The sequence below is a fragment of the Juglans regia genome, chromosome 7, assembly GCF_001411555.2.
Source record: "Juglans regia cultivar Chandler chromosome 7, Walnut 2.0, whole genome shotgun sequence".
Classification (NCBI taxonomy): Eukaryota; Viridiplantae; Streptophyta; class Magnoliopsida; order Fagales; family Juglandaceae; genus Juglans; species Juglans regia.
The window spans coordinates 37568779-37596068 of record NC_049907.1 but is presented as its reverse complement, the minus strand read 5'-3'; the positions used below and the strand labels follow the sequence as shown (position 1 = coordinate 37596068).

Here is a 27290-nt window from a genome sequence, read left to right as displayed (position 1 = left end):
ACACTCCATAATATCTTAGTGACATAATTTAATTTATAAAATTAGTTTCGTTTGGTTTATAAATACATCTTAATTTATGATTACAATTTTTTAAAATTTTAATATAAAATATAATAAATAATTTAATTTTTTTAAATTTTAAAATAATATTTTAATAATATTTTATCATCTCAACTTAACTTAATATTTAAACACAAATTAAAATTATATATATTCAACTCGAAAGCACTAGGAAAAAATTAATATCGCACTAAAATAAAAAATTCTCGATATTTTTTATGGCATATGCCTGGGAACCAATCCTATCCTATGAGTCTCCACTCCCACAGGTGTCCGAAGAAGTACTCCAGAAGGACAAAGAGCAAAACCGCGTGGGTCCCACTAAGGACTAAATCCTCCTCCTCGTGGACTTTTTGGCGCACGGCCGCAGTGTGCCGTGGTCCCCACATCCCCCAAATCTACTGGTGACTTGCATCTACTCTCTCTCCTAGACGGTGACGGCCCCATCCCGCCTCCGAGAGTGGCACCTGCCGTTTGCAACACGCGGAGAGCGTACATAGCGAGTACAGATAGTAGGACCAGAAATCCAAGCTCACGGACGTAAAGTAAGTTTAGCGGAAAAAAGGGATGGATGGAGCTGGGATTGGGAAAGGATTTGGGGGAATCAAAGGTGAGGAAAGCTGGTGGGTCCCGACAACATGAGTGGGACCCGCTGTCAGAAAACCTTCCACCTGAATGCGGAAACTGCTCTGACAGCGATTTCCCGCCAAAAGCAGACAAACATTTTTCTAAAAATAAAAAAACAGATGATTTTATTTAAAAAAAAAAAAAAGCAGACCGGAGAGACCGCGGTGAGTGTGGCTCGGCTCGGTTCATAGCCAAGTTGAGCCAGCAGCTTGGTCTGTAACGTGTGCAGTTAGAATTGTGAAATGGTACTGCTCATAAGTCAAAATCATTGGGGGACTGTAGATAGAGAGAGTCTCGGACTGGTGGATATGTTTTTATTGTCAGCCATATTCCAAATTCTTTGACCAAACTTATATTTGATCACGTATAATTAATTCTACGATTTTGAATTTTTAGTACTATTATAAATAATTCCCAACCATAAATAAATGTTCACCGTACCATATCATGATTCTTCGTTCAAGTTTTAAGATTTAAGTAAGATAAGATAAATATTTAATTTGGGTTCTATAATTTTTATTGAGTTTTAAAATTTAAATAGATAATTATTTTGTTTTCTAATTTCTAGAATTGGGACAACATAATTCTAAAAATCATTTTTAAATTTAAAGAAAATATATTTATAAATTTTATTTTTTATATACCCAACATATTGTGAAAACTTTCCATATTAACTATGTTAAAATATTGTTGGTGTTTTAATTTTTTTTTTTAATTTTTATAGGTCTACACCGACTTATATGCTTCAAAACTCTTAAATTTATACAAAGCTTACAATTATAATTAACTTTTATTTTGAATAGTAAGATAATATAAGATAAGATGATTTTAGATAAATTAAATAAAATATTATTAGAATATTATATTTTAATATTATTATTATTTAAAAATATTATATTATTTATTATATTTTATATATAAATTTAAAAAAATTATAAGAATAAGATAAGATGGGATTAAATTATTTTTATATTCCAACAGAGCTGAATTTCAGACCAAATTATTAGGAAAATCCAACGACAAATACAAGGATCTAACTTGGATCCAACTTTTCTGGCAAATTAAATACGAGCCTGACACCTCGATCCATTTGTCAAAAAAGCAACAAATTTGCTTTTCATTTCAACGTTAAGATGATGAAGGACGACTATTTGTATACGGCCCAAGTTTGCATATTCTTTTCAGATTCGATCGGTTCGTTTTCTTTTGAATTATAACAACGTCTCCGATTGTAAAATGCATTTTTAATTTTCTTGAAATTTTCAATTGTCAACAGTCAAAAGCTAGCGTAAATTTTCTATACCTTACCTTTTCAAAGGGGTTGTTTATATGTTATTAAAGTCATGTATTAAATATGCACAGAATATTGTACTTTATAATTCAAAAGTATTTATCGTATTATATAATAATATAAAGGTTTTTATCTTATTCGTAGCTGAGAATATTTGGTGCGAGAAATGCTGACAATTAAGGTTAATTAATACCTAAATTGAATATTTATATCATATTTTTATTGAAGTCAAGCATTTAATTTATACTTTTAACTTCGTTAAGCATGACTTTAAATGCTTGAATTGTACTGTACACGCATATCAATTAATGTTTTTTTTAATTCATACTGAAATACCCTATTCAAATTTATCAAGAATCGCCCAATTCAAGTACAAATAGAATCATTTCATTCCCCACTTCCAGATCCGATTTTAGTTTTTGAAGCATTGGTATGGAACATATATATATATATATAAAGAGAAATGATACTTTCAATCGTGAGTGTGCAAGCGTCGTGCAGTCATTTTAAAAAAATTAATAAATACGGAATCCACACGAAAAAAAATTAATTTTTTATGAGTAGACCCTACTATTTTTCAAAACGATTGCATAGAATTTATGCATTCCATGACTGTATGTAGCATTACTCATATATAAAACATTCAATGTCCTTAAACTAAAAATTAAGGTAGAACACAAATTAAACAATTAATGGTAGCTCAAAGCGGGCAGATAGGTCAGGCGGTTGACGGTGGGGTTGGTGAATAAAGGGGGCCGGGTAGAAAGATGGTCATGGTACTCATATGTCAAGAACCATAGATCTAGACTTCTAGTCTCTTAAGTGTTGGAGAAAATGAGAAAACTAGCGAAAATGTGAAAGAGGCAGGGAAAGGCTAGGAAAAGACAGACGGATGAAACTATGACACGGTGGAAATGCATGAAGCGTCTCCCTTCATCCTATGAGTTTTGTGGGGAGGAGGTTTTTGGTGAGGAGACAAGAGGGTATGTTTAGGTAGAAAATTATAAGTGGCGTGTTCTTTACCCAAACTGACAAATCATCTGAGATCACCTCGGCACATAAACATAATTTTGGGATACTTGAGAAATGAGATGAGATGAAAGATTTGTGAATAATAGTAAAATAATTTGTGAATGATAATGAAATGATTTGAGTTATGATGTTTTTATGGAGTTTTGAAAATAAGGGGAAAAAAGTATAATAAAAATATAATAAAATTAAAATATTGTTAGAATATAAATTTTTAATATTATTTTTGTTTTGAAATTTGAAAAAAAATTAAGTTTTTTTTTTTTTTTTGTGTTTTGTTTGGAAGTTTGAGAAAATTATAATGATTTGTAAAAAAATTTAAAGATTTGAAATTAAAAAATATTTATATTTGAGTGATATTTAGGAAGGAGAAGAGGTAAAATCATCCCATGTTCCAAACAATCCCTAATTAATGATTGGGTGCAAGGAGATAAAATATTGATAATTAATAAGATATTGATGCTTCATATATAGTTAGCACCAGCATGCATGTTAGTAATAACTTCATGGATTTGAAAAGTTAGTTCAATTTTAATTGAGCTATTTTTTAGGTTAAATCTAATGCCTCCTTTATTTTCATAAATGAGATGAGATGAATTGAGATTAAAGTTAAAAAGTTAAATAAAATATAATTATAATATATTTTTTTAATATTATTTCTATTTTGATATTTGAAAGTTTTGAATTATTTATTTTATTTTGTATTAGAATTTGAAAAAGTTATAATGATTAGATTAGATGAGATGAGTTAAGAGGAGTTCCAAAAACAAACGAGACCTAAAAGTTCACAAAATCAACTAGTAGTTTTCAATAAGAGAAATTATTTGTACAAGTCCTATACAAGCCCTTGTAAAAAAATAGACCATACCTTAAAAAAGTGTAAAAAAAACTATTATTTAATAGTGAGACTCGTTTTTTTACAAAAGACTTGTATGAGACTTATCTATTTAGAGTTTGTATCTAATATTACTCTTATTTTTTTATCACTTTACATAAATACTTCAATTTTAAAACATGATTGTTTTAAAGGTTGTAAAAGAGTTTTACATATATCATTACTCTATTCTATAATTTGAACCAAACTAGATTGATGACTAATATTTGGTAGCATCTGATATTGTCTACTTAGATCTCGTTTGAATAGTAAGATAAGATTAGATAGTTTTAAATGAAAGTTGAAAGTTGAATAAAATATTATTTTTTAATATTAATATTATTTTGAGATTTAAAATTTTGAATTATTTATTATATTTTATATAAAAATTTAAAAAAATTATAATGATGAGATAAGATGAAACTCTCTTACTATCAAAATATTTTATGTTATGTTATTTTATTTTAGGTGATCCTAGGCCAACGAGAGCCCTGCCGAATTTATGTACCGACGAGTGCAATTGTTATTTTCTTTGTTTTTTCAAAAACAATTTAAACCCCTCTAAACATTTTAAAAAGAAAAAAAATTCATTACTTATTTAAAAATACTTTCTTCATAATTAAATAAAAAAAGCAATCCATATTTTTCTCCACAGCCTCTCTTACCGGCATTTTCTTTTTTGTTTTTTTTAGGAAACAGTTAGTTTGCTCATCAAATGTAACCGCTTAACTTGATTGTTCAGGAATTTTTTTTTTTTTTTTACCTAATAATTAAAGAAATAATTTTAAATATATTAATGTATTTTTTATTTTTTAAATATATTTAAATATATTAAAAAATTATAAATAAAAAAATAAAAATTATAAAATACAATTATCGGCACAGTAGAACGAGAGCACGATTCTTTATTTTATTAGAATGATTAAAAAGGAAAAAAAAAAAAAGGTTATTCAAGTAATGTATTGTCTAGTCATTCAAGCTAATAGGTGAGAGAACGTCCTATCTGTTAAATCCGACAACTCATCAAACTTTTTGATAGAATGTCTTGTACATCAACAAACTAACAATAATGTCTAGTAGGAAATATAGAAAAAAAAAAAAAAAAGGGAGCATATTATAGGATGGGAAAAGATACTCTGCCGCCAGTTTGACATCTCTAATTGATCCTTGGTTAATTTTATTTATTTATTTAATGATTAAAAAAATAATTTTAAATATGTTGATATATTTTTTTATTTTTTAGAAATATTAAAAAATGTAAAAAAATTGTGAAAAAACAAATCTAACGACATAGTAACCTTACCTCCAGAGATAGGATGAGTAACATGTTTGCTCACACATAAAACAGTTTTCTTTCTCTCTCTAGACCATTTTTCTCCTTTTCCAAGTAGCCAGCTATCTCAGCCTCTCCACCTAAGGGGTTGGAGTTCCGACTCCTCCCTCCCTCTAACTGTCTAGCCATCGATGACCATGTATATCAATTTTTTTATGATTTTCTTTTTCTAGTTTTTCGACTATAGCATCAAGATGTTTCGATTTGCTGCTTATCGGCCTTCTACGATCGCCACGCGCTCCACCATCAAACTCCACAGCAACCGATCTGTCGGACGAAATGAGAAAACTGTCCAAATGAGTGGCACGTGTGTCCCACGTGCTACTTACAGTGAGCGTGAAGTCCACGTGCCGCTGAGCCAAGGTGAGTCTTCTGCCGCCATGCGCGGCACCGTCGAGGTCAACAGGTTCGGATCTCTTAGATTTGAGTACTACATTCTTCCCTAGAGTGACGCGTGAGCCACACTCGCCACCACCGCCAGTGACGGTCATACGCCTGCGTATCGGCTCATTTTCAGGTTGCTAATTCTCTATGTTTCTACTTTCCCTAACTAAGGATCAAGATAAAGTGGTCATGAAAGTCTCATTTAGTCAGACCAAACCAGCAAAATGCAGCATACAACTCTCAACTACAACTTTTAATCATAATTTTATAGTCTGTTTATCAGACAATGTTAAAACCGCTTTAAGCAGCTTCCCCTTAGTGAGAAATGAGTGGAAGTTAAACTTTTAGCTCTAGATCCTGCTTTTTTATTTTCTTTAGTATTGTTTTTGCTTGTTTTGGGATGATTATTGGTGACTCTCACCCCATTAAATATTGTAGCTTTGTAATCACTTAATTAATCTATGTTATGCTTACCTTGAGGAAAAAAAAAACATGTTTGCTCACACACACACACATATTTTAATCGTTTTATTTTCAAATCGTTGTAGAACATTTTAATCAAATATTTATATGACATAATTTGACTTAATACATAAATTTTAAGATTTGAATCTTATAAATTAAATTTTACAATTTAAGACATCTGGACAGTGTGCTATTACCGTTTATTACATATAAATACACTTTAAAAGTAAAACTCACTTTTCCCAAAAAACATGAATAGATGGTGGGATTTATGTTTGGGTAGTAAGGTAATTTTAGATAGGGGCACCCTTTCCCCCGCATGGGGCGGGGGTGGAGTTTTCACCCCCGTCTTCCACTCTGGTGGGCTGGGTGCGGGGCGGATTGGAAAAATACTACATTTTATTTGATTTAAAAATTATTTCTAAGTGTAAAAGTAATTAAAAATACATTTTTAGACCCAAATTATAAATTTAAATTTTGTAAATATAACTATAATTTAAAAACTATGTAATATTTAAATTTAGTAGTGCATATTTTGTGTAAATTATAATGTATTAGTTTTTAAACAATGTAGTTTTTAAATTTTCCAATTCATATTTTGTGAATAAATCTAACAAATTGTAATATATATTTTTATATATATAATTTGTAAAATATAAATATATATTTATGTTTATATATATGTATATAATATATATATATATAAATGTAAGCGGGGGTGGGGCGGGTTTGGGCCATCCCCGCCACCCGCCCCCGCTAGGGGCCCTAGATGTGGGGCGGGGGGCCCCGCCCCCGCATGGGTGGAGAGGGGTTGCCCTCCCTGCCATGAGGGGCGGAGTGGAAGCCGGGTGGGGTAGCAAGGGCGGGGCCATTGCTCATCCCTAATTTTAGATAATTTATAAATAGTAATGAAAAATATAATGATAAAATATTAAATAATAATAAAAATATATAAAAAAATAATAATAAAATAATAAATAATAGTTGAGTGACCTCCCTCCACTACCCAAATCTCAAACACAACCGACGAATAAATTTTTTAATGCAATCTTCTCCAAATTAATAAGAATATGCTCGGTAGATGCATGCTTGATCCAATTATCAACGCAGCATCTTACTTTTCAAGTCTTCTTAGGAATAGCCAAGCATTGCCTCACCACCTCAAACGTAGGCTACACTTCTAATATTCTCGTCGTGAAAAATGGTTGCACTCATTATGAATGTTCCACGAACCGTACATGCCATCGACATTGAGTTACAATTGCACGTGTCGGTGATGGAAGATTAGAGAATATCAAATCTGAAATTTTAATATTACAATATATTATGAATATGATAAGTTGATAATTTTATTTATCCTTATTTTAAAATTACTTAACAACTAACTAAGATCTATACTCTATATATATAAAAAAAAAAAAAAAACTAAGATCTATACATATAAGACTTCATTATGCAAACATCCATTGATTTTATTAGTCCTTAATTTTTGGTATCTAAGTCCCCCTAAATCTTTCTTTCTCTCGTCAAAAATTGTTCAATTAACTCTCTAACAACTTTCCGACAACTCATGAGAAACAAGAGCGGCACAAGCAAACTCCCAAGCTGCAAATCGTTTAGAGGAAAGTGGCAATTTTTCAAAAATCATCACGAGTGGTCCTCATGCACCACCCCTTTTAGCAACTCTTATCGCCACACGCACTAGATCACTGAACTCGCCACCATTAGGTATTTCATATATGACTTTTGTGGTTGAAAAAAGATAAAATGTATTGCCTTCACAAGTCGTCACAAATTCTGAAGTCTACCAGAATTGGTCCAAACTATAATCCGTCTTTTTTTCCATATATCTCACTACTTTCATTTTTTATTTTCTTATTGTTAATTAAAATAATAAAAAAAGTTAATCTCTCAAACTTTTTTCTATAGAGGTTGAGTCCTCTCCTTCTGTGAAAGGTGATGTTGGGTTGTCTTTAGACGTTTGTTTGTATAAAGTATCAGTAGTAGTGAAGACCAAACCAGTTACAAAAGAAAATAGTGTACTGGTAGAATTCTAAATGCATTATTGTGGTTTATGATATCATATTTGATATGAGGATATATTAAAATATATCCGCTTATGGATGTAAATTTCTTGATGAATGAATGACGATAGCTTCCCTTAAAAAAATAGTTTTAGTATCTAAAATCAAGTATAATAAATTAAGAAAGGGCTTTATTCTTGACGGACCAATATACTATATAGTTCAATGGTATAATCACTCAACTGCAACATATATATAAGATTAAGAGTTATTATATTTTTCAGTCAATGTGTAGAACATATCATCTATATCACTTAAATGATAAGATTTGATTTATAATATTCAAATAGAAAAATGCTACTATGCCCCATAATTTATATCATTCACTTTGCTTTATTGATACAATGCCACGTGACTTATTAAAAAAATTAAAAATTAAAAACACAACATAAAATGGTAAGGAATCTATGATTTCAGTTTCTTATTTTCTCTATTTTTGGATGCCATTTTATTTTGAATATATATTTTTAAAATGTTTTGGCAAAGTGACAAAGTGAGTAGTATAAATGAGATTCAAACCGTCTTTTGGCAATCCCTTACTTGACCACGCACACAATGTGCGAAATGTGACCCCCGATCACTAATGTGCATGGCGAACTACAGTGAGCTCTACACTAACAGTGTCGTTTGGATTGTCAATGTCTTTGTCCACCCTGAGGTGGTCCTCGATCACCATGACATGCATAGAGAGAGAGCACGGGAAGAGGGTAGAGGTGGTGGCACGGGGAAGAAGAGAAAGAAAGAAAAAAAATAGGAGAAGATGTGTGTCACATCAATGTGTATGATCTCTTTATGAAATTCTTTTATGTCTATAATATTTTTCTCTCATATATATATATATATAATATATATTATTCACATCTTTCTCCAGAGTGTTGTTGTCACTTCCTCAATGAATTTTTGTTTGAAACATTCCATTCCCTATCTTAAATCTGTAATTTATTTTTACAGTATCTTTGATTAAAAAAATTGATGAGCTCTCTTTATTGAATTGAAGGGACAAGTACAGCATCCCAGATTTTCCATCTTGACATTGAATGACGAGAAAACTGGCAATATTTTCTCTCTCTCAGGTGTACATGAGAGATGAAGCTGCATTTATATGGCAGATTCTGAACTTTGACTTTTTCTCCAAAGGCTAAAGTTAATTTTGGGAGCAACGATAAGAAAGAAAGCATCACAACTCACAAGCCAAGCCACAACAATTGCTTCCACCCAATTTTTTTTTTAAATTAATTTATTTTTTCTCCAGGCCCTTTGAACCATAGTTAGGACAATGACTTCATCTATGGTTAAATTAACTACTTCAATCTCTCTCTCTCTCTCTCTCTCTCTACACGGTTGTATATTAGCTGTCAAATAAATAATTCATATATCAATATAAATTTAATTTCAGAGCCTTTTATTAACTTTAAAAAAAACTTTATAAAACACTTTCAGATGCTCTTCACCTCCCCTCCCCTCCCCTCCCCCCCTCTCCCCCCAGCTTTCTTTACAGTTTACACATGCTCTCTCACTCTCTCTCCGTTTCGGTCTTTCCCACTGTCCGACCATTGTCATCGTTTGGAATCGTTTTCGGACTATTTTCCCCTTTTTAGTATCATATGCCTGCAAATTTTCTAATGTTTTCAGCGAATTCTTGGAACTTTGGGAAAAAAGTATGTCGCTGATTCAGTGAAAACCATGTACGCTGATTGTGCTTTAAGTCCACGACTTTACAACTTGAAAACCCAACAAAACTCTAGCAGAAGTTTTAATTAATACACTGAGAGAAAGAGACGAAGACAAGAAAGAGTAGCTTTTTGTTTTTTTTTGGTTTTGGAAGTTGGGCGGGGATAGTTAGCGTAGGAACATCATCAATATAAGAAACATTTATTTGGGTTTCAATCAAAGTGGTCCTTAGATTGGGTGATATCTGTGGTGGGTTTCGGAGGGTTTGGAGTAAAAAGTTGGAGACGATCGCGAGCTCCTTGCAATGCAGACTCTTAAGTACCCTGTAAGTACTCAAAGCTTTAAACCTTTCGTTTATTTTCTGTCATTTTCTCCGCTAATTTCATTTCTTTTGTTGTAATTAACTTGCTTCACATGATAAAAGTAAAACGCATGTTAAATATTCCTTTTGTTGAAAATTTTTATGTTCCTAATTATCTCTATTAATCTTGCCCTCTTAACCTTGCGATCAAAGTACTTGCTTCTGCCACTCTTTCATCTCTCTCTCTTCCCCCCCCCCTCCATCTCTCTCTCTCTCTCTCTCTCTCTCTCTCTCTCTCTCTCTCCTCTCCTCTCCCTCCTTCCTGCTTATTTTTATTTTGAAATAAATGATGGTAGGGATGGTGTTCATGACATTCTCTGGACATACTCTAGCTTTGTGGATTACTTGCTGTCTTTATTTTTTTTGGTATTCGTTAACATATTATTTGGGCTATTAAATAAAGGTAGGAAGGCTGATTTATGTGCAAGATTGGATAAATTTACGGTTCCTTCATGCATTGTCTAATATTTAATCTGGTCCCACCATACCCAATTTCTTTATTCCAGTTTGTTCCCAATCCTACCCACAAAAGATTTGTTAATTATTTTCGTCTGATCTTTTATCATTTGAGGAAACCCCAATTAATTGTTAGATTGGCTCATTGGTCATTGGTGTGGTGTAATTAATCAAACCATGGACCCCTCGCCAAGTTGAAAGAACTCAGTGGTTCTGATTACTATGACGAATTAGCTTTAGCAAATGTAAGCGTCCTTTTTTTTTTTTTTTTTTATACATGGGGAGGGGGATTCGATTCTTGGTTCTCTTAGTGAGAAACCAAGGTGTTGCCAATTGATCCAAAAGATTTTGGCTAAGCATCCTTTGTTATTTATTTTTCTTACTATTATATATTATAAATTTGTATTGTATTATAAATTCGTATTATATTATTGTGAGTGTAGGTGATCTGTTCTTCATGAATTCATGGTCCCGTTGCTGCTTGTGGAGCCTACTATTAATTAATTATGATTATATGTATATATATTTGATTTTCTAGTTGTTATAATAACAACAGATAGATGTATATTACATGATGTTTTAAATTGAGGGTTAGCCTCTGACCAAAATAATGCATGCCTTGTTTTTAAAGATATAAACGCCTTGTTTTTAAAGATATAAACTTTGTAATGTTATGATTTGTTTTGCATGGATTCGTGTATGGTTCATATAAAATTTGAATTTTTTGAGGTATATTGAGAATGCCGATCTAGTATATAATTGGCTAAAAATGGCTATGTTCTTTCGGGGATGCTTCTTAAAGCGAAGTCAATTACATTGGATGGTCAACTTTAATTTGTTGTTATTTTGGGCATTACCACACGGGATGGGATTTTTGCAAGTTGTACTGGTGTGGATCATACCTGTTTACTAGGACTGATTGGACACTACAGCGTGTGACATATGTTGAGGTGAAGATGGACCTTTCCTCCTAGCTGAGGTCTCAAGCAAAATGTATTTGCTTCTTGGGACTTCCATTAAGGGTTTGCTTTCCCACAGATATTTAATTTAATTTTTCCGAGTTTGGTTTCTGTTTTTCATTTTATGGAGTACTGCCCCCAGATGAGTGACAGTCTCACTTGCTTAACCATGACTGGCCCAAAATTACGAAAATCCAGAACTTCCAAAACTATGAATACGTCCATTGCAGATTTCTCATAATATTATATAAATGATTCTGGTCATATTACATGGTTACTCTGTGTTACTGGTATCGCGTGGAAACAAGAAAAGACATAATTTATAATTTTATTGGAATATGAGTTTATTCATGGTAGTTTGAATTAATTCTGTAGTCACTGTTATAGAATTTGATTAAAGGCCTGGTAAAACATTTTGGTAAGGACACAGGTGTATATTTTCAAGCGGATTATGGACATGCAAGTTTTTTTCCCTTGTTGCCTTTTGTCTCATCTCACAGACTTGTTGCCTTTTGTCTTATGTCACAGACTGACTATTTGTTATTTCAAACTAGGCAGAAGAAGGGATAGAGTTAGGAAAGATGACGGAACACAAAAGGAGCCCCTGTTCTGTTGAGACAAGTCTCACTTCTCTTACATCCAAACGGCATAAGGCTGATTTGTCGGCCAAGGTTTCTTCATCTCCTTTTCCATTTTTGTTTTCTATATTTCTTTTGTTCGAGTATGGTTTGCCAGCAGAATATATGCAGTTCCAAAAGTAAAGTGGCATATTTAGCAAATATAAAGGGAATGCTAAAAGGCCACGTCACGTTGACTAAATTATTCTTTAGGAAATCTGAAAGCATTTCTTGAAGGTGGTTGAGAATTCACCCGAGTGCAATTTTGAGTCCCTTTTGGAGCTGCTGCTGCTTCAATTCACCCTATTGCATACTATCTGTAATTTGTTGGTATGTTTATTTTTCTTATTTTACTATTTTATTTTCTCACTTTAACAATAGGAGAGGAAGGATAAACTTGGCGAGCGAATTGTGACTCTGCAACAACTTGTTTCACCTTATGGGAAGGTAATACAGAAAATTGGCCTTGTAATTAAAGCATGGATCCTTTTAAAGAGCAGTTCTAGGACATTCATCTCCAACTGAGTTTGTGAAAAGAAAACATTAAAATTATAGTAATGTCGTTAAGACAAATGCTATTGAGGGATGCCGGAGGGAAAAAAGAAGGATGTTACTGGGGGACAGATTGTTCTCTTTCTAGGTTATAGCTCATCCATTAAAGCTCTCCCTGATAGTGTTGTTCACCATTGATGTTGTTTTTGAAGCTTTTCTGATTTCACTGCAGACAGATACAGCTTCTGTCCTTTTGGAGGCAATGGAATACATACAGTTCCTTCATGAACAAGTTAAGGTTTGTTCATTTCCTGCTCTCTCTCTCTGTTTTTTTTTTTTTGAACTATCATTAGTAGCCCATCTATAGCGTATACTTGCTAGCACTTCCCTAGATTGTGACCATTTTGTTGTCTTGTTTTACAGTGATGAAAGTTCTATCCTGTAGAAAATCTTGCTTGTCCAACTTTGAGATGTGCTGGACTTGTTTGACCATGTCCAATAAAGCAAATAGACAATTTATTATGGGTTGCGCCATCATGGATTATCTCCTAAGTAAAGATTAAAAATCATCACGATAACTTGCCCCAGGGTTGCTCCATCAAAAACTGTTTTGAGGGATGCAACCATCTTTGTGGTGATAGAGTTTTGTTTGGACTCTTGGGCTTCTGATCATATGTGTATCTGTATCCATTAAAAACTGTTTTGAGGGATCCAAACGACATGAGGCTGAAGTTGATGTTTGAAGATTGGACTACTAGACATCTCTATCTTATTATTTGAAGATATGGCTGACAGATTTCAGTTTGGTCTCATTGCTTTTTGATTTTTATCGGTGCTTTCAGGTGTTGAGTGCTCCATACCTCCAAAGTACCCCAAGTGTAATGCAGGTGAGCTTAAGCCATCCATTAGCAGAACATTTGTAGGATATACTTAACACCGAATAGTCAAATTTGGATTTTTCTCCAAAGCAGCTCCGATAAAGGGTGTTTTATGGTACTTGGAACAGTACTACATAATTAGTTAAAACAACAGTTCCAAAATAGGAAACCGAACAATTACTGCAAATGATAGTACTGGATTGCTTTAGGATTGTTGGTATGCAAAATTTCCCTATAATAAATAATTTGGTCATGCCTTCAATTTTAGGTTCTTGGACAAAAAAATAAAGAAAAATCTGATCTGATTTTGGATGCTCGGGCTATTCAACATGCCCCTTGAATCCTTGATTCCAATCTCGGAAATGCTATTTAACTGAACATAGTTGGAGAAAAGGAATGATAATATAAAGGCATTGTTTTTTCTGTCTCCAGGAATTGGGACCATACAGTTTGAGAAGCAAAGGTTTATGTCTTGTTCCAGTCTCTTGCACAGCTGGAGTTGCTCGAAGCAATGGTGCAGATATCTGGGCCCCTATCAAGACTACTTCTCCCAAGTTTGAGAAGGCTTTTTCTCAATTCCATTGAGTTAATACGTCGCACAGAAACCGCAAGGGTTTTGATGCGGCTAGAATGGTGGTGTAAAGGGTAACCAACTTTTACTGTGCAACAAATATATGTTGGGCAGAAGCAAGTTTATGACCGAAAACTTCAGCACGGTGCATCCATGGAAATATGGAACGTGAATAGGCTATCTTTTGAACCGTGGGAAAGCAATTTCCTCAACATCCTGATTTTAAGCTGGTAATGGTAGAAGCTTCCTAGTATCGAATGAGTATCTCTGTACTGATTATGGCAAAATGTATATTTAGAAAACCTGAGTTGTATAAGGATGATGATAATTAATTAATGAATATATGGAGGGGGGAAATATAATTTTACATAACTTCTTTGCCTGAGTGATCAAAACAGTTCCCGTTGTGACCCATTTATCAAATGGCCAATCTCCATCGAGAAAAGATATTTACAATTATGAATTATGCAATTGCTGCATAATCACTTTGAAAAAAGTGATTAAAATATAAAACTTACACGAAAAAAACTAACTTTTTAATAATGAATTATACTCTTTTTCAAAACGATTACGCGGTATTTACGGATTTTACAGTTGTATTTTGAATTACTCGCCTTCGCTTTTGATAGGGAAGGTATTAAGTTAAACGAATAGCATCCACATAGTTTTAAATGTACACAATTTGCTAGGTTTGGATACAAAAAATATTTCATTTCATCTCATATCATTTTATTATTATAATTTTTTTAAATTCTCACTTAAAATATAATAAACAATTCAACTTTTTCAAATATAAAAATAATAATAATATTAAAAAACAATATTTTATTCAACTTTTAATTTTCATTTAAAACAATTTCAGCTCACCATCCAAACCCCACCTAAATGGATATTATTTCTCTTTTTGTCTTCCTAGAACTTGTTGCTAGACTAGTGCATTTTTGTCATCACCACAATAAAATTGGGAACAGGGATCCAATTTATATCTGGCTGCTGATGCTTCATGCAGCTTTGTAGCTCACGCCATTTGCCCACAACAATATTCAATGATTGAACAGATAAACCTGAGGATGGAAATTGTAGGCTTATCTATTAATTATAAACCTTTCATTCTGATGGAGCCCAGCTATAGACGAATAAACCCATCCAGATCCAGCTACTCTGAATGGTCAGGAAGTCCAAATTATGGATGGACTGCTAATTTTGAGAAGAGAAACTAAGCAGGATAACACTAATGTCGGGTCTTCTTGGACCCTCGGAATCTTCCACCAAGTCCAAGCTATGGTTTAGAGAGGCAGCTATCATCGATACAATTCATTTATGTAGCTCACATCTTTTGTATATAAAGAAAGGAGAGCGAAAATATGATGTTTCCATTCTTATTGTCTACTTTTTTTTATTAAATTCTAAGAAAAGGAATCTGGAAATTCTGATACAGAGGGGTAGAGAAATAAAATAAAAAGAAAAAAAAAAACTACTCAGTCTGTTGAAGTGGGCTTAACCTTCTCTCGCAAGAATTGCAGTATATGTTCCCGTTTCCAGTTGTCGATCCTGTGACAAGGGAAAAAAGTGATCCAATAAGAGAAGTATGTAGAATAACTCAAACCTAACATATACCCGTTATTCACTTGGAACAAACTAAAACCAGACAATTGTGTTTTCTGTGCCAAAATTGGACTAAAATGAGATCTCAACCTAAAATGCCACTCTGCGGCAGCCACATCAAACTCTAAAATTGCAGCTGTCTAACTTCTAAGGTAACATGTTTTGGTTGTTGTCTACCGATATCAGATCAAGGCAAGATCTGTTAGTTCCATCTTTGATTCGCCCAAATATGGCGTGCCAACATGGCATGGACAACTCCCGACTCTCCAAACCCCCTCAAAACACCCTACCACACCTGCCCCTATTAACATGACAATGACAAAGTAAAGGATATGAAAAACTAGGAACTCTATAATGATAGAAATTTTAGAAAACAAATGTTTCTGACACTTGGACACGAGCCAGGCAGAAACCATCAGCTGGGTAACATAGAGCTGAGTCTTTGGTGCATGACATACTGGGGATAAATGAAGGGGGGAGGGGGTATGTATAACCAAGCAGCAAGGTTTTTATGCATACACCAATTAAACAAACTTCAGCATCATCACTCCCTTATCATCAATCAAGTCAGGCAAATCTCTCAACCAAAATTTCTATCCATCCAGTGGAGAGACCAGTCCTCAACAGTTGACACTAACAAAAGAAAGCTAACCTTATGTTTTCCTTGTGTTGGCTTGCCTCATCAAGCATGATCAGCTTTGGTGGAGAATTGAAAATATATTGAACTTTAACTGAAGGGAACTGATCCTTCTCTTCTTCAATGAAGCCCACAATTTCAGGATAGAAAACCAGTTTCCTCATGCATACCTCCAGTACAGCACCAGAATAGGTAATCTGCAGTTCCACAGAGTTAACTACATCATCTTTTTCCTTCCATTGGAGTAAATGAATAAAAATAAAAAGTCAAGAAGATTTACGGCTCCAGCTGGAAAATGATGCTGGTAAAGACATGGTGATTTGGAACATGATGCACGTGAAGTTGAAAAAGATCTTAGAAAGAGGGCGAGTTAGACAAGTAGCATGTACACTCATGTTGTAAAGAGACCTTTCAGATACACTCAATAGACCCAATACATATCCAAGCTTCCAATCAATTAAATTTTTTAACTCTTGGCTAAAATGTGCTAGAAGGTATAAGAAGGCCCAGAAAGGAAAAAAAAAAAATCCTATATTTTGATTGAGACAGTCATCCACAGTGCAGTTTTTTCTTGTTTTAGCATCTTGAACTTCAATTTACATTTTTATAATGAAAGGACATCGTTACTTAAAGATTGGACTGAAATTTTAAAGCTACATTACGTATTCATAATTTAAGGGGAAAGAAAATAAAAAAGTGGAGTGAATGGACAAAAATTAAGTTTCGTCAGTCATGCCAGTTCCCTGACAGCTTAACCTGTTGTCTTATCCTCATCAATGTTTACCTAATATCTTTTGTCTTCTTGACTGATTTCTGGTTAGCAAAAATTGCTCAAGTGAATCTAAAAAAATATTAAATGAAACTATAACTTTTAGCTTCTAAAATTCTTATTTTTCATACCTTGCTAATGGAATCATCAGAATCCTCAGTGCAACACTTCGAACAGTCTGATACCAAATCTACAGCCAAAATTGGATGTTAGCACATCTATAACAACAGTGGTAGCAACAAGTCTTATTTAAGGAGAACTCAGAGGGCATAACTACAGTCCAAACAGAAGTCAAAGTGTTGAGGAACAACCTAATCAGTATATTTATAAATGTGGGTTGTCTACCACATAGAAGCTGTTCACATCCCATCATCTATTCTCCAGACAAGTTATATGTTCAATGATAAACACCCTGCACCTAGACTAATGAGTTGCTAGTTCTACTTGTAAAAGATTTTGTAACAATTTCTTTTGTCAGTCTGCTTGAGGAAGAAAACATGTCTTTAGACTTTTATCAAATTCAAAGATTTCACCAGAGATTTATATCTTATAAAACTGTCTAGAGAAATATTTTTCTGCTAAACCAAAACTGAGAGTTGAGATTTTAGTATTACTTCTGTTAAGGAAAAGAATTCCTCTGGATCACAACATGATAATAATCTGAGAAGCTCCCAACAGAAATATGAAGATGGCTCTAGAAGACTCTAGAAAGAATGCTGCACAATCAAAGGGTGAAATCCTACTCTAGGTGTCAGAAGGAATTCTGTAGAAAATATTCCTCATAACAGATTCTGTTATTGTGTAATTGAGATATAAAATATTCCAACTGTTGAATATATTTCTGTGATGTAAAAAGGCTCTATAAATACATTGTGAACACACTGTACAGAGGAAGGCAGAGACGCTATTTTACACTGAATGAAACAATTCTCCTTTGAGGACTTTCTTCATACACTTACTGTGTTATGTTAATTTCCTTACCGAGCTCACTCAATATTGAGCCCACAACAAACTCTCTCCCTCACTTATCAACCCTACACGACACCTCTTCCATACAAGAATCAGGCGCCTCTCCCTCTGCTCCATCTTCTTCCTCACTCCCTTGCCCTGACTTAGAACCTCGGCGTCCCACTTTTCATCCTATGATCACCCACTCTAAAGCAAACAAGTTTTTTCCGATTCATCGCTCTGATGGCACAGTCCCATGGCCTCCTCCTAAACCCTCTCTCTCTCTCTCTCTCTCTCTCTCTCTCTCTCCTCTTCTATCCCTGAAGAACCCACTTCCTATACAGAGGCTTCCAAGTACCCCGAGTGGCGCACTACCATGGATATCGAGTTTCAAGCTCTCCTACACAACCGAACCTGGGATTTGGTACCCTTATCCTCTAATCTTAATATTTTGGGTTCTAAATGGGTTCTCAAAACCAAATGACTTGCTGATGGCACACTTGAACGCTGCAAAGCACGTCTGGTGGCCAAGGGATTTCATCAGCAAGCCGAAATAGACTATACTGAAACATTTAGCTCTGTTGTAAAGCCAATCACAATCCGCCTTCTCATTTCTCTTGTCGCTGATTCCAATTGGCCGCTACATCGGTTGGACGTACAAAATGCATTTTTACACGGTGGTCTGGAGGAAGCAATATACATGTAGCAAACCCCTGGATTTGTCAATTCGAACTTCCCTACTCATGTCTGTAAGTTGAAAAAGTCTATTTATGGACTTAAACAAGCCCTTAGGACTTGGTTCTCTAAACTAAGTGATAGATTGTTCTCTCTCTTTAAGGTTCCCGATCAGATTCCTCATTATTTATTCTTCATTCTCATTCTCATGCAATTTATATTTTAATTTACGTAGATGACATTATTGTTACTGGATCTAATACTTCTCTTCAGATTTTCTTGATGCTCTTTGGTCTTATTTCCCTGTTAAAGATATAGGCCCGCTGCATTTTTTCTAGGCATTGAGGTCTGTCGTAATTCGTTTGGTTTATTCATGTCTCAATCCAAGTATATTTGTAATCTATTACATCGGACCAATATGCCTAATTCCAAACCTGTGTCTACCCCCATGTCCTCCTCCATCAAACTCACTACCCTGGATGGTCCCTCGTTTGAAGACCCTCAATTATACCGCAGTGTGGTGGGTAGCTTGCAATATCTGGCCTTTACTTGGCCATATATCTCTTTTTCAGTTAACAAAGTGTGTTAGTTTATGCACTGTCCTCGTCTTTCTCATTGGCAAGTCATCAAACGAATTCTTCGTTACTTCCGTCTTACTCAACAGTCTAGTCTTCATTTCTCTTCATCCTCTTCCTCTACTCTTTTTGCCTACTCCGATGCTAACTGGGTTGGTTGCCCTGATGACTGCAAGTCTACAAGTGGTTTTTGTATCTACTTTGGATCACACCTCATCTCTTGGGGTTCTAAAAAGCAACCCACTATTGCTCTATCCTCTACTGAGTCTGAGTATAAGGCTGTAGCTAATACAACATGTGAAATTCTGTGGTTACAATCACTATTGAAAGAACTTGGCATTTTTCTTCCTGAGCCACCTACTCTATGGTGTGACAATTTGGATGCAACTTATTTATCTGTAAATCCTGTCATGCATTCTCGCACTAAACACCTTGACCTTGATTACCATTTTATCTGTGATCGAGTGACAGCCAAAGCACTTAAGGTTTCTTTTGTGTCTAACAAAGATCAGCTTGCTGACATTCTTACTAAATCACTCTCCATAGCTCGATTCACTCTCTTACGCTCAAGCCTCACCATCTGCTCAGTGCCGCTTCACTCGTGGGGGGCTGTTAAGGAAAAGAATTCCTCTGGATCAAAACATGATAATAATCTGAGAAGCTCCAACAGAAATATGGAGATGGCTCTAGAAGACTATAGAAAGAATGCTGCACAATCAAAGGGTGAAATCCTACGCTAGGTGTCAGAAGGAATACTCTAGAAAATATTCCTCATAACATATTCTGTTATTGTGTAATTGATATATAAAATATTCCAACTGTGGAATATACTTAAGTGATGTAAAAAGGCTCTATAAATACATTGTGAACACACTGTACAGAGGAAGGCAGAGACGCTGTTTTACACTATGAATGAAACAATTCTCCTTTGAGGATTTTCTTCATACACTTGCTGTGCTATGTTAATTTCCTACCTTATTAACTTCTATAAGACTAATAGGTATCCATTAGTTCAGAAGTCTTCCACGTATTCAACTTAAATCCAAAAAACCAACAGCAGAACACATTATTATCACCCAAAATCACACTATAATCGCTGGGAAACAAAACACGCTAGCACCTAATATATAAATCTATAAAGGTCCAGATAATCGCAAAACCAATGATCAACAGGTATCCCAAAAAACCAAAATCATAGAAATGATAAATAATGCCGGCTAGGAATGAGTACAACAATAAAAATCCATTAAGAACGTAAACAAAACTATAAACTTGAAAATCAAGCATAACACTTCAACCTATAAACTTGAAAACCAATGATAATCAAGAGAAAGACTATTAAAACCCCATAAAACCTCATAATTAATAGTCAACGAATACCCTTAATATGAACCAAAGGAAATGATAGAGTTCGTAAACAAAACTAACATTCCACAACCCAGAAAAAAAAAACAAATTACAAATCCAAGGCAAGAAAAAAACAATGCCACACACAATATTGAAAGCCCAGTGAACTACATAAATCCAGATCGATAGAAAAAGTATAACCACTCGTAAAAATAAAAACATATATGATTTTTCGAGAAAGCTACCAATTACTAGAAGACATAGTGACATACCCACCAATACTCTTAAATAATGGGTTTTTAAATGGTTTACCTTGGTCCTTGACATACTCCGCCAAAGTGTTGCAATCAGAGCATAGAGCAAGCCCCGAAAAACCCAGAACCTCGCACTCCCTTGAGCTCAGTTGATCTTTTGCGACACCCATAGGTACTAGAGAAAATAGCAGAACCAAAGAACAGATATAGATCAACAACCCCATCTCTCTCTGTAAAAAAACTCACCCACTCGCAGTTTCAAGAACCCGGTGAATGAATAAGAGGTATGTTATGGACCCGAAGTGAAGCGATGAAGTCGACGAGAAAGAAATAAACGTAGCGTTTCGGGTCATTAGTTAAGCTATGCGTTTTGTTTAAACTGTTCATTTTGGGAGACTTTTGCTTGTCATTTAGGTACTGTTATTTTTACAATCATTTTATCGGTCCTTATTTCTGTTATGGGTTATGATGTTCAAGTTGGTGGGGTATATAGAGAGCAGAGAGGAAAATAGAGGGATATCTGAAATCTGAAATTTTGTGGAACTTGAGTACGTTGTATGGAGGTTGGGAACCCTCGAAGATTCCCGTAGCAATACACTTGTGATTTTCTCTTTTACCTTTTATCAAACATCTTGCATGCACACTGAGCCCCCATTGCAGCAACTCTTTTACATTTACACCATTCCTTTTTCTTGATACAAACAGCCAACCGACAAGGTTCATTACAAGGTATAAAAACAAATTGTCGCGAAAAGCATTCGAGTCAGATAACATGCGCCGTCGTTTCCAAAGGGTCGGGGACTCTGAGATATAACAGAATACGGCGTCAGTTATGCTTGTTCTATCTACGGGGTCGTTTAAAATTTGAACAAATAATTATATGTTTTCTCCAATTATATTTTCTATCATTTAATTTAGATTCGTTGCATTGAAAAAAATGGCATTGTTTCCCATTTGATGAACATTATCATTAAATAAATATTTATTAGACTTGAAGACATGTGGCCTGGTTCTCCAAATAGAAAACTTCGATTCGAAACTCCTTCACTCTTGTTGTATAAAAAAAAATTAAAATTTACCTACTAAAATAGATTGGGCAATGTTACACCCATTGATAATTCTCACCGAACGTGTAATTTTTATTTTATTTTTCTTCAAACATTTTTTAAACCCTTTAAATATTTTTAAAAAAATTCACAAAGTCATTAAAAATAATTTTCTTAATTATTAAGTAAAATAAAAAATTATTTCGGTGGTTTTTTTCAATAGTCACTCTCATTGAGAGTGACATTTTCCAATTGAATTGTACCATATAAACATTTTATTAGATCTGTTATACACACCGTCTTATAAATATTTTCTTAAATAATGTAATTTGTCTAAAAGTTTTCATCACGCCAATGGCAACGGACATAAATTTTCATGACCTAATTAAGTTAGATGAGAGAAAATGAAACAATTGTGGAGTGTAAAATATAAAATCATCAAAATTAATATATGATAAGTGTTAGATCTACAATTTAAAGGGTTTTCAAAAACATTTTTTTTCAGAATCATTATCAATATATTTATTAATGAACCACCAACAAAGAAGGGATAGAATACAAGATGGACAATCCTCCATCTCAATAGAATTGTCCTCCAACTCTAAAGAATTATTGGCTAAACAATGAGCCACAATATTAGTTTCTCTCCTAACATGCCTAACAACCCATTTATTAAACCTGATATGATCAAACCTGCACTATTCCAAAGAGTATCATGTTGCTTGACGTTATTCATAACTCATAGAGAGTCATCTTCCAAGATAATCCTTCTTATGCCCAACTCACTGCCAAAAATTGTTATTTGAAGAGCACCAAAAGCTTCAGCCAACAATGGATTATGGAAAAAATCACGTTGCATTCTTTTTGTAGCCAGTACATTACCTACACCATCTCTTACTATATTGCCAATAACAACTTTACCAAGTGATTTATTAAGTGCTGCATCCCAGTTAATTTTGAATAAGTGATCACCAATAAGAGGCTCCCATCTATTCATCAAATTTTCTCCACCTATTACTGGCTTGACAAAATCTGTTTGAGCTTCCTTAAAATCAATACTGTTTTGACTGCTGCACCACCAAATTTGATGGGAAAAGTTGCTGTTGAAAATAAAGTCATTCCTTAAAACATTCTACTGTCAAACTGCTTTTCTGAATTTTCTTTGATCATAGACTCCATACATCCTTAGCTGTTGTGCACTCCCAAATAATATGGATAGTACTTTCCTCTTCTTCTAAACATATTGGACAGTTTGGTGACTTCACTATTTTTCCTTCCAAAAGAGTTGTAGATTTGTAGGTAAGTCCTGTAGGTAAGGCCTCTAAACAAGCCCTCCATAGGAAAACTTTTGCATTATTAGGAATTTTTAATTTCAGATTCTGTACCATACTTCTTCCTTGCAACTTGAATTTGAAGACTATCCTTTAGCTCGATCAAATATTTCTTTTTGTAAATATTATGCACTTTTGATAGTAAATTGACCACTTGTTGTACATCTCCATATTAGCTTATTTGGATAGTTTGATAGACTAATAGGTATCCTCTTTTTAATAGCAGCTTCATCATAAGAGAATATTTCTTCAATCAAATCTACATTCCAGTGTTAAGCGTTTGAATTAATAATAGCAGCCGCATATTCATCTTCATTCAAAATCCAAACAACATTTTGAATCTTGTATGTAGTTGGTTGAGAAATCTACTTATCTTTCCATATTTTAACACTTTGTCCATTGCCAATCCTCCATAAAGACACTTCTTCCACTAGATGCCTAGCTACCATGATGCTTTTCCAAATATAAGATGGTCTTGAACTAATTTTAGCTTGGAAGAAAGAAGTTTTTGGAAAATATTTTGACTTGAAAATTTTTTGCTACAAGTCCGGCATTTGAATAATCCTCCACCCTTACTTGGCCAAAATTGCCAAGTTGAAACTCTCCAAGTCTCCAAACCCTAACCCTTCAATTGTTTTTGCTTTTCCATCTGACTCCAAGAAATCCAATGAATTTTCCTTTCATTTTGTTGTGTCCCTGCCAATAATTGTTCATAATTCGATTTCTTTCCTTAAGTAGAACCTTGGGAAGCTTCAAAACACCCATGCTATAAGTAGGCAAAGCTTGAGCCACTGATTTGAGCATAATCTCTTTACCTGCTTGTGATAAAAATCTTGTCTTCCAATTGCTTAATATGATTCTTATTCTCTCCATGATGCTTTTAAAAGATTGAGCTCTAGATCTACCAATGATAGTTGGCATCCCCAAATACTTTTCATAGGATGAAGTATATCTAACTCCAGCAATAGTCTGAATTATATCCTTCGACTCATTACTAGCATTGGTGCTGAAATGGATAGATGTTTTTGCTTTATTCAATCTTTGTCTTGAAGCCCTTTCATAAGTGTCACGTATTGCAATCCATCTAATCCACTCTAATGAATTCTCCTTGTAAAAAAGCAAACTATCATCTGTAAAAAATAAATAATTAATGCAAAGTTTGCCTCTAGCTATTGGATGCCAGAGATTACACTAGATGCTTCAACATTGTCGAGCAAATTACTTAAGGCTTCAGAGCATAGAATAAAAAGGTAGGGTGATAGAGGAACACCCTGCCTTATCCCTCTTGTTGGTCTAAAAGAACTTTGAGGAGAATAATTAATAAGCAGAGAGTATGATACTGATTTGATACAGATCATAACAAGATCAATCCCATTTGAATCATCACAGCTTTTAACAAACCCCACTCCACCCTATCATATGCCTTACTCATATCAAGATTCATTGCCATAAAACTTGATTTTTTCCAAGCTTCTACTATTCATTGAGTGCATAGTTTCATAAGCAACAACTAAATTATTCACAATTAATCTTCAAGGAGGAAATGCACTCTGTGTGGGGGAAATTATAGTAGGTAAAATTATCTTCAATCTGTTTGCCAACACTTTGGAGATGATTTTATAAATTACATTACATAAACTGATTGGTTTGAAGTTTGAAACCTTCTTAGGATTTTTAATCTTTGGGATTCTGGCTATGTAAGTATCATCAATGTGGCCAATATCACAATTTGAATTGAGGAACTTGAGGACAACTTAACAAAAATTTTGCCCAACAATACTCCAATGGTCTTGGTAAAAAGTTACTAGAATTCTATCTGGTCCAGGAGAATTCAATGGATTCATCTGAAAAGTAGCATCATTCACTTCAAGAGTAGTGATTTCTTTAGTTAAATTGAAATAATTTCCCCAGTGATTGTTGGGATCATAGAACTAATACAACTTCCAGTATCCTTTGGAATGTAGGCCCCAGTTATCCAGCAATGCAAGGCGACCAATAACAAGTGAGTTGAGCTCTACCTGTAAGTAAACAATCCAGTTATATGAATGCCAATACACACTGTAATAAGTGTAGAAAATATTCATCATGTACTTACATGAGTAGTAACCAATACTTGATAATTTTATAAGCCATAGTTGCCCCCTATCATGAAAAAGGGAAATGTAAACTACACTCCATATCATAGATACAAAAATAACCACTTTCCATGATATATCAAAAGACCAAACATCCCACACCTGCCAGTTATCTCCCACAGAACATGCATGGTAACCTCCCACACCCATTAACAAAAACCCAGCCACCATCTTACTACCAAAAAATACCCAAAAAACAAAATGCCCAACAAAGATTTCAATTGTAAGCAGCTCATTGAGTCTCCCCAGGAGACTTTTCGTGGGATTGCCTTTCAGACATGAAACTCTTCAACAACTTGTCAGTTTCAAGTTGTCCCTCCAAAAGTACTCTCATATCTCCCCATCTACTCTAGTTTACTCTTGTAATAGTCAGCAGCATCTTTCTTATGTCTTTCCACTAGGATAACGTATTCTTTTTTTCCGTTCACGCTCATGTTGTTTTGTAGACTCCAGTATGAGCATCTCTCCTAGCCCTCTTGCATACCCTGATCTATGACCAAATACCTCCTTAAAGACGGACGATGCTGCCTCCTCGGTACGTTTCTCAAGTTCTAAATTATCCATCTTACCAACCATCTTCTTCTGCACATACACACAAAACTATATATTAGTGTATTAATGTGTTGTTTATGTCATTTATAGGGAGAGTATTGAAAAATAGAACTTGCTAGCATATCTATTTGGACTGAAAAAGAAAGGCCTAGACTCACATAAATACTTTCTGTGGCGGATGTCAAGAATTGATCCTTCTTCTTAGACCATCGAACATCCTTGTAGAACTCCACCAAGTTCGCTCTTTCAAAATGCTATATGTGTGGAATGTTGTTAGGTAGATGTGCGGTGATCTTCATTCAAAAGATAAAGTTTAACTAAACTAGCTATAGTCACAAAAAAAAAAAAAAAAACACTGCAGAAATTGATCAAAAACTTTTGAATTATAAGTGCATATCATAGCAAGTCAGATCGTTTGAGTTCTTTTGAAAACTTAGGGGTGCATGTTAATCTCTCAAAAATTATCCACTACCATTGATGGAAAATCGTTATAGCTTCTACCATGCAGGATCCTCACAAAGTATTTGGTGGTTAGTCACAAGGTGCCTTATAAATGGTTTGAAGCAGTTATTGTCTCTCTCTCACCCCACATAGAGTCCTTTTGAATAACTTATAGATAACAGATATCTGTTGGGGATCTAAAAAATGTCAATCTGAGACTGAAGAAAAAAACAAATACGTTAGTCTGTCTCTGCTTGCAAGAAATAGACAATAAAAGGCAGCAAATGAATGACTCATCAGCGTGCAAATGATATGAGCTGAAGAAATATAGGCAACATTTTGTTACAGCTTGAATTAAAGAAACCTTATATCTTCTCCTCTAAGATCCTCACATATGACTTATGCCCTACTGTGTGATTAATGTTTAGCTTCTTATGGTTTTCTCTATTTTGGCTTGAGTTTTTTTGCCATGATAACCCAATGTTAGCTATATACATGAAAGAATAATCTTTTCTATTATGTCTAGATTTAATTACACCTAACATCATCTTTGAACAATCAATACCTTGAAGGCATCACTTTCCTATCTCCCACATAGCTTAACCCAAACCAGGGGGTCAACCAAGCTAGTCCTAGAAGCCAGTGCTTCTTCATGGCTGCCATACGCTAAACACTTATTGTGCAACTCCTGGTGGAAGGTGTTAAATCGCTTACGCAGTTGTTTCCAAACTTTCAATCGATGATTCTTCAATTCCCAATCCATATGTAGTCACCCTACGCACATAATGTCATCCCATGATGCAAAACACATTCTTACAATTGC

At 34.2% G+C, this 27290-nt stretch overlaps 2 protein-coding genes across 3 annotated transcripts; one reads left to right on the top strand and one right to left on the bottom strand.

Annotated features, from left to right (window-relative positions):
* Positions 1-9584: 9584 nt before the first annotated feature.
* LOC109014342 (transcription factor bHLH153-like) lies at positions 9585-14524 on the top strand. Of its 2 annotated transcripts, none has more exons than XM_018996769.2 (6): positions 9585-10143; positions 12149-12265; positions 12593-12658; positions 12936-13001; positions 13546-13590; positions 14014-14524. In XM_018996769.2, exons 1-6 carry the CDS (start codon positions 10123-10125, stop codon positions 14164-14166), a joined length of 468 nt encoding a protein of 155 aa, XP_018852314.1. In that variant the 5' UTR covers positions 9585-10122; the 3' UTR covers positions 14167-14524. The 2 variants fall into 2 exon arrangements, with proteins under 2 accessions (XP_018852314.1, XP_018852315.1); XM_018996770.2 differs by having other exon boundaries at positions 9600-10143; positions 12153-12265.
* Positions 14525-15451: 927 nt separating this feature from the next.
* LOC109014341 (selenoprotein F-like) lies at positions 15452-21289 on the bottom strand. Its single transcript, XM_018996768.2, has 4 exons — positions 21021-21289; positions 17295-17353; positions 16410-16591; positions 15452-15703 (listed from the first exon to the last, which is right to left on the bottom strand). The coding sequence occupies exons 1-4, from the start codon at positions 21184-21186 to the stop codon at positions 15631-15633; spliced, it is 480 nt and encodes a 159-aa protein (XP_018852313.1). The 5' UTR covers positions 21187-21289; the 3' UTR covers positions 15452-15630.
* Between the last annotated feature and the right edge of the window lie 6001 nt (positions 21290-27290).

Excerpts from the sequence above, each read along its gene's own strand:
- LOC109014342 (XM_018996769.2), top strand. The coding sequence starts at position 10,123 with ATGCAGACTCTTAAGTACCCT. Across the intron at positions 13,002-13,545 it reads TCCTTCATGAACAAGTTAAG|GTGTTGAGTGCTCCATACCT; the intron begins GTTTGTTCATTT and ends CGGTGCTTTCAG. Across the intron at positions 13,591-14,013 it reads GTACCCCAAGTGTAATGCAG|GAATTGGGACCATACAGTTT; the intron begins GTGAGCTTAAGC and ends TTCTGTCTCCAG.
- LOC109014341 (XM_018996768.2), bottom strand. The coding sequence starts at position 21,186 with ATGGGGTTGTTGATCTATATCTGTTCTTTGGTTCTGCTATTTTCTCTA. Across the intron at positions 17,354-21,020 it reads GGAGTATGTCAAGGACCAAG|ATTTGGTATCAGACTGTTCG; the intron begins GTAAACCATTTA and ends TTTTGGCTGTAG. Across the intron at positions 15,704-16,409 it reads CAACACAAGGAAAACATAAG|GATCGACAACTGGAAACGGG; the intron begins GTTAGCTTTCTT and ends CCCTTGTCACAG.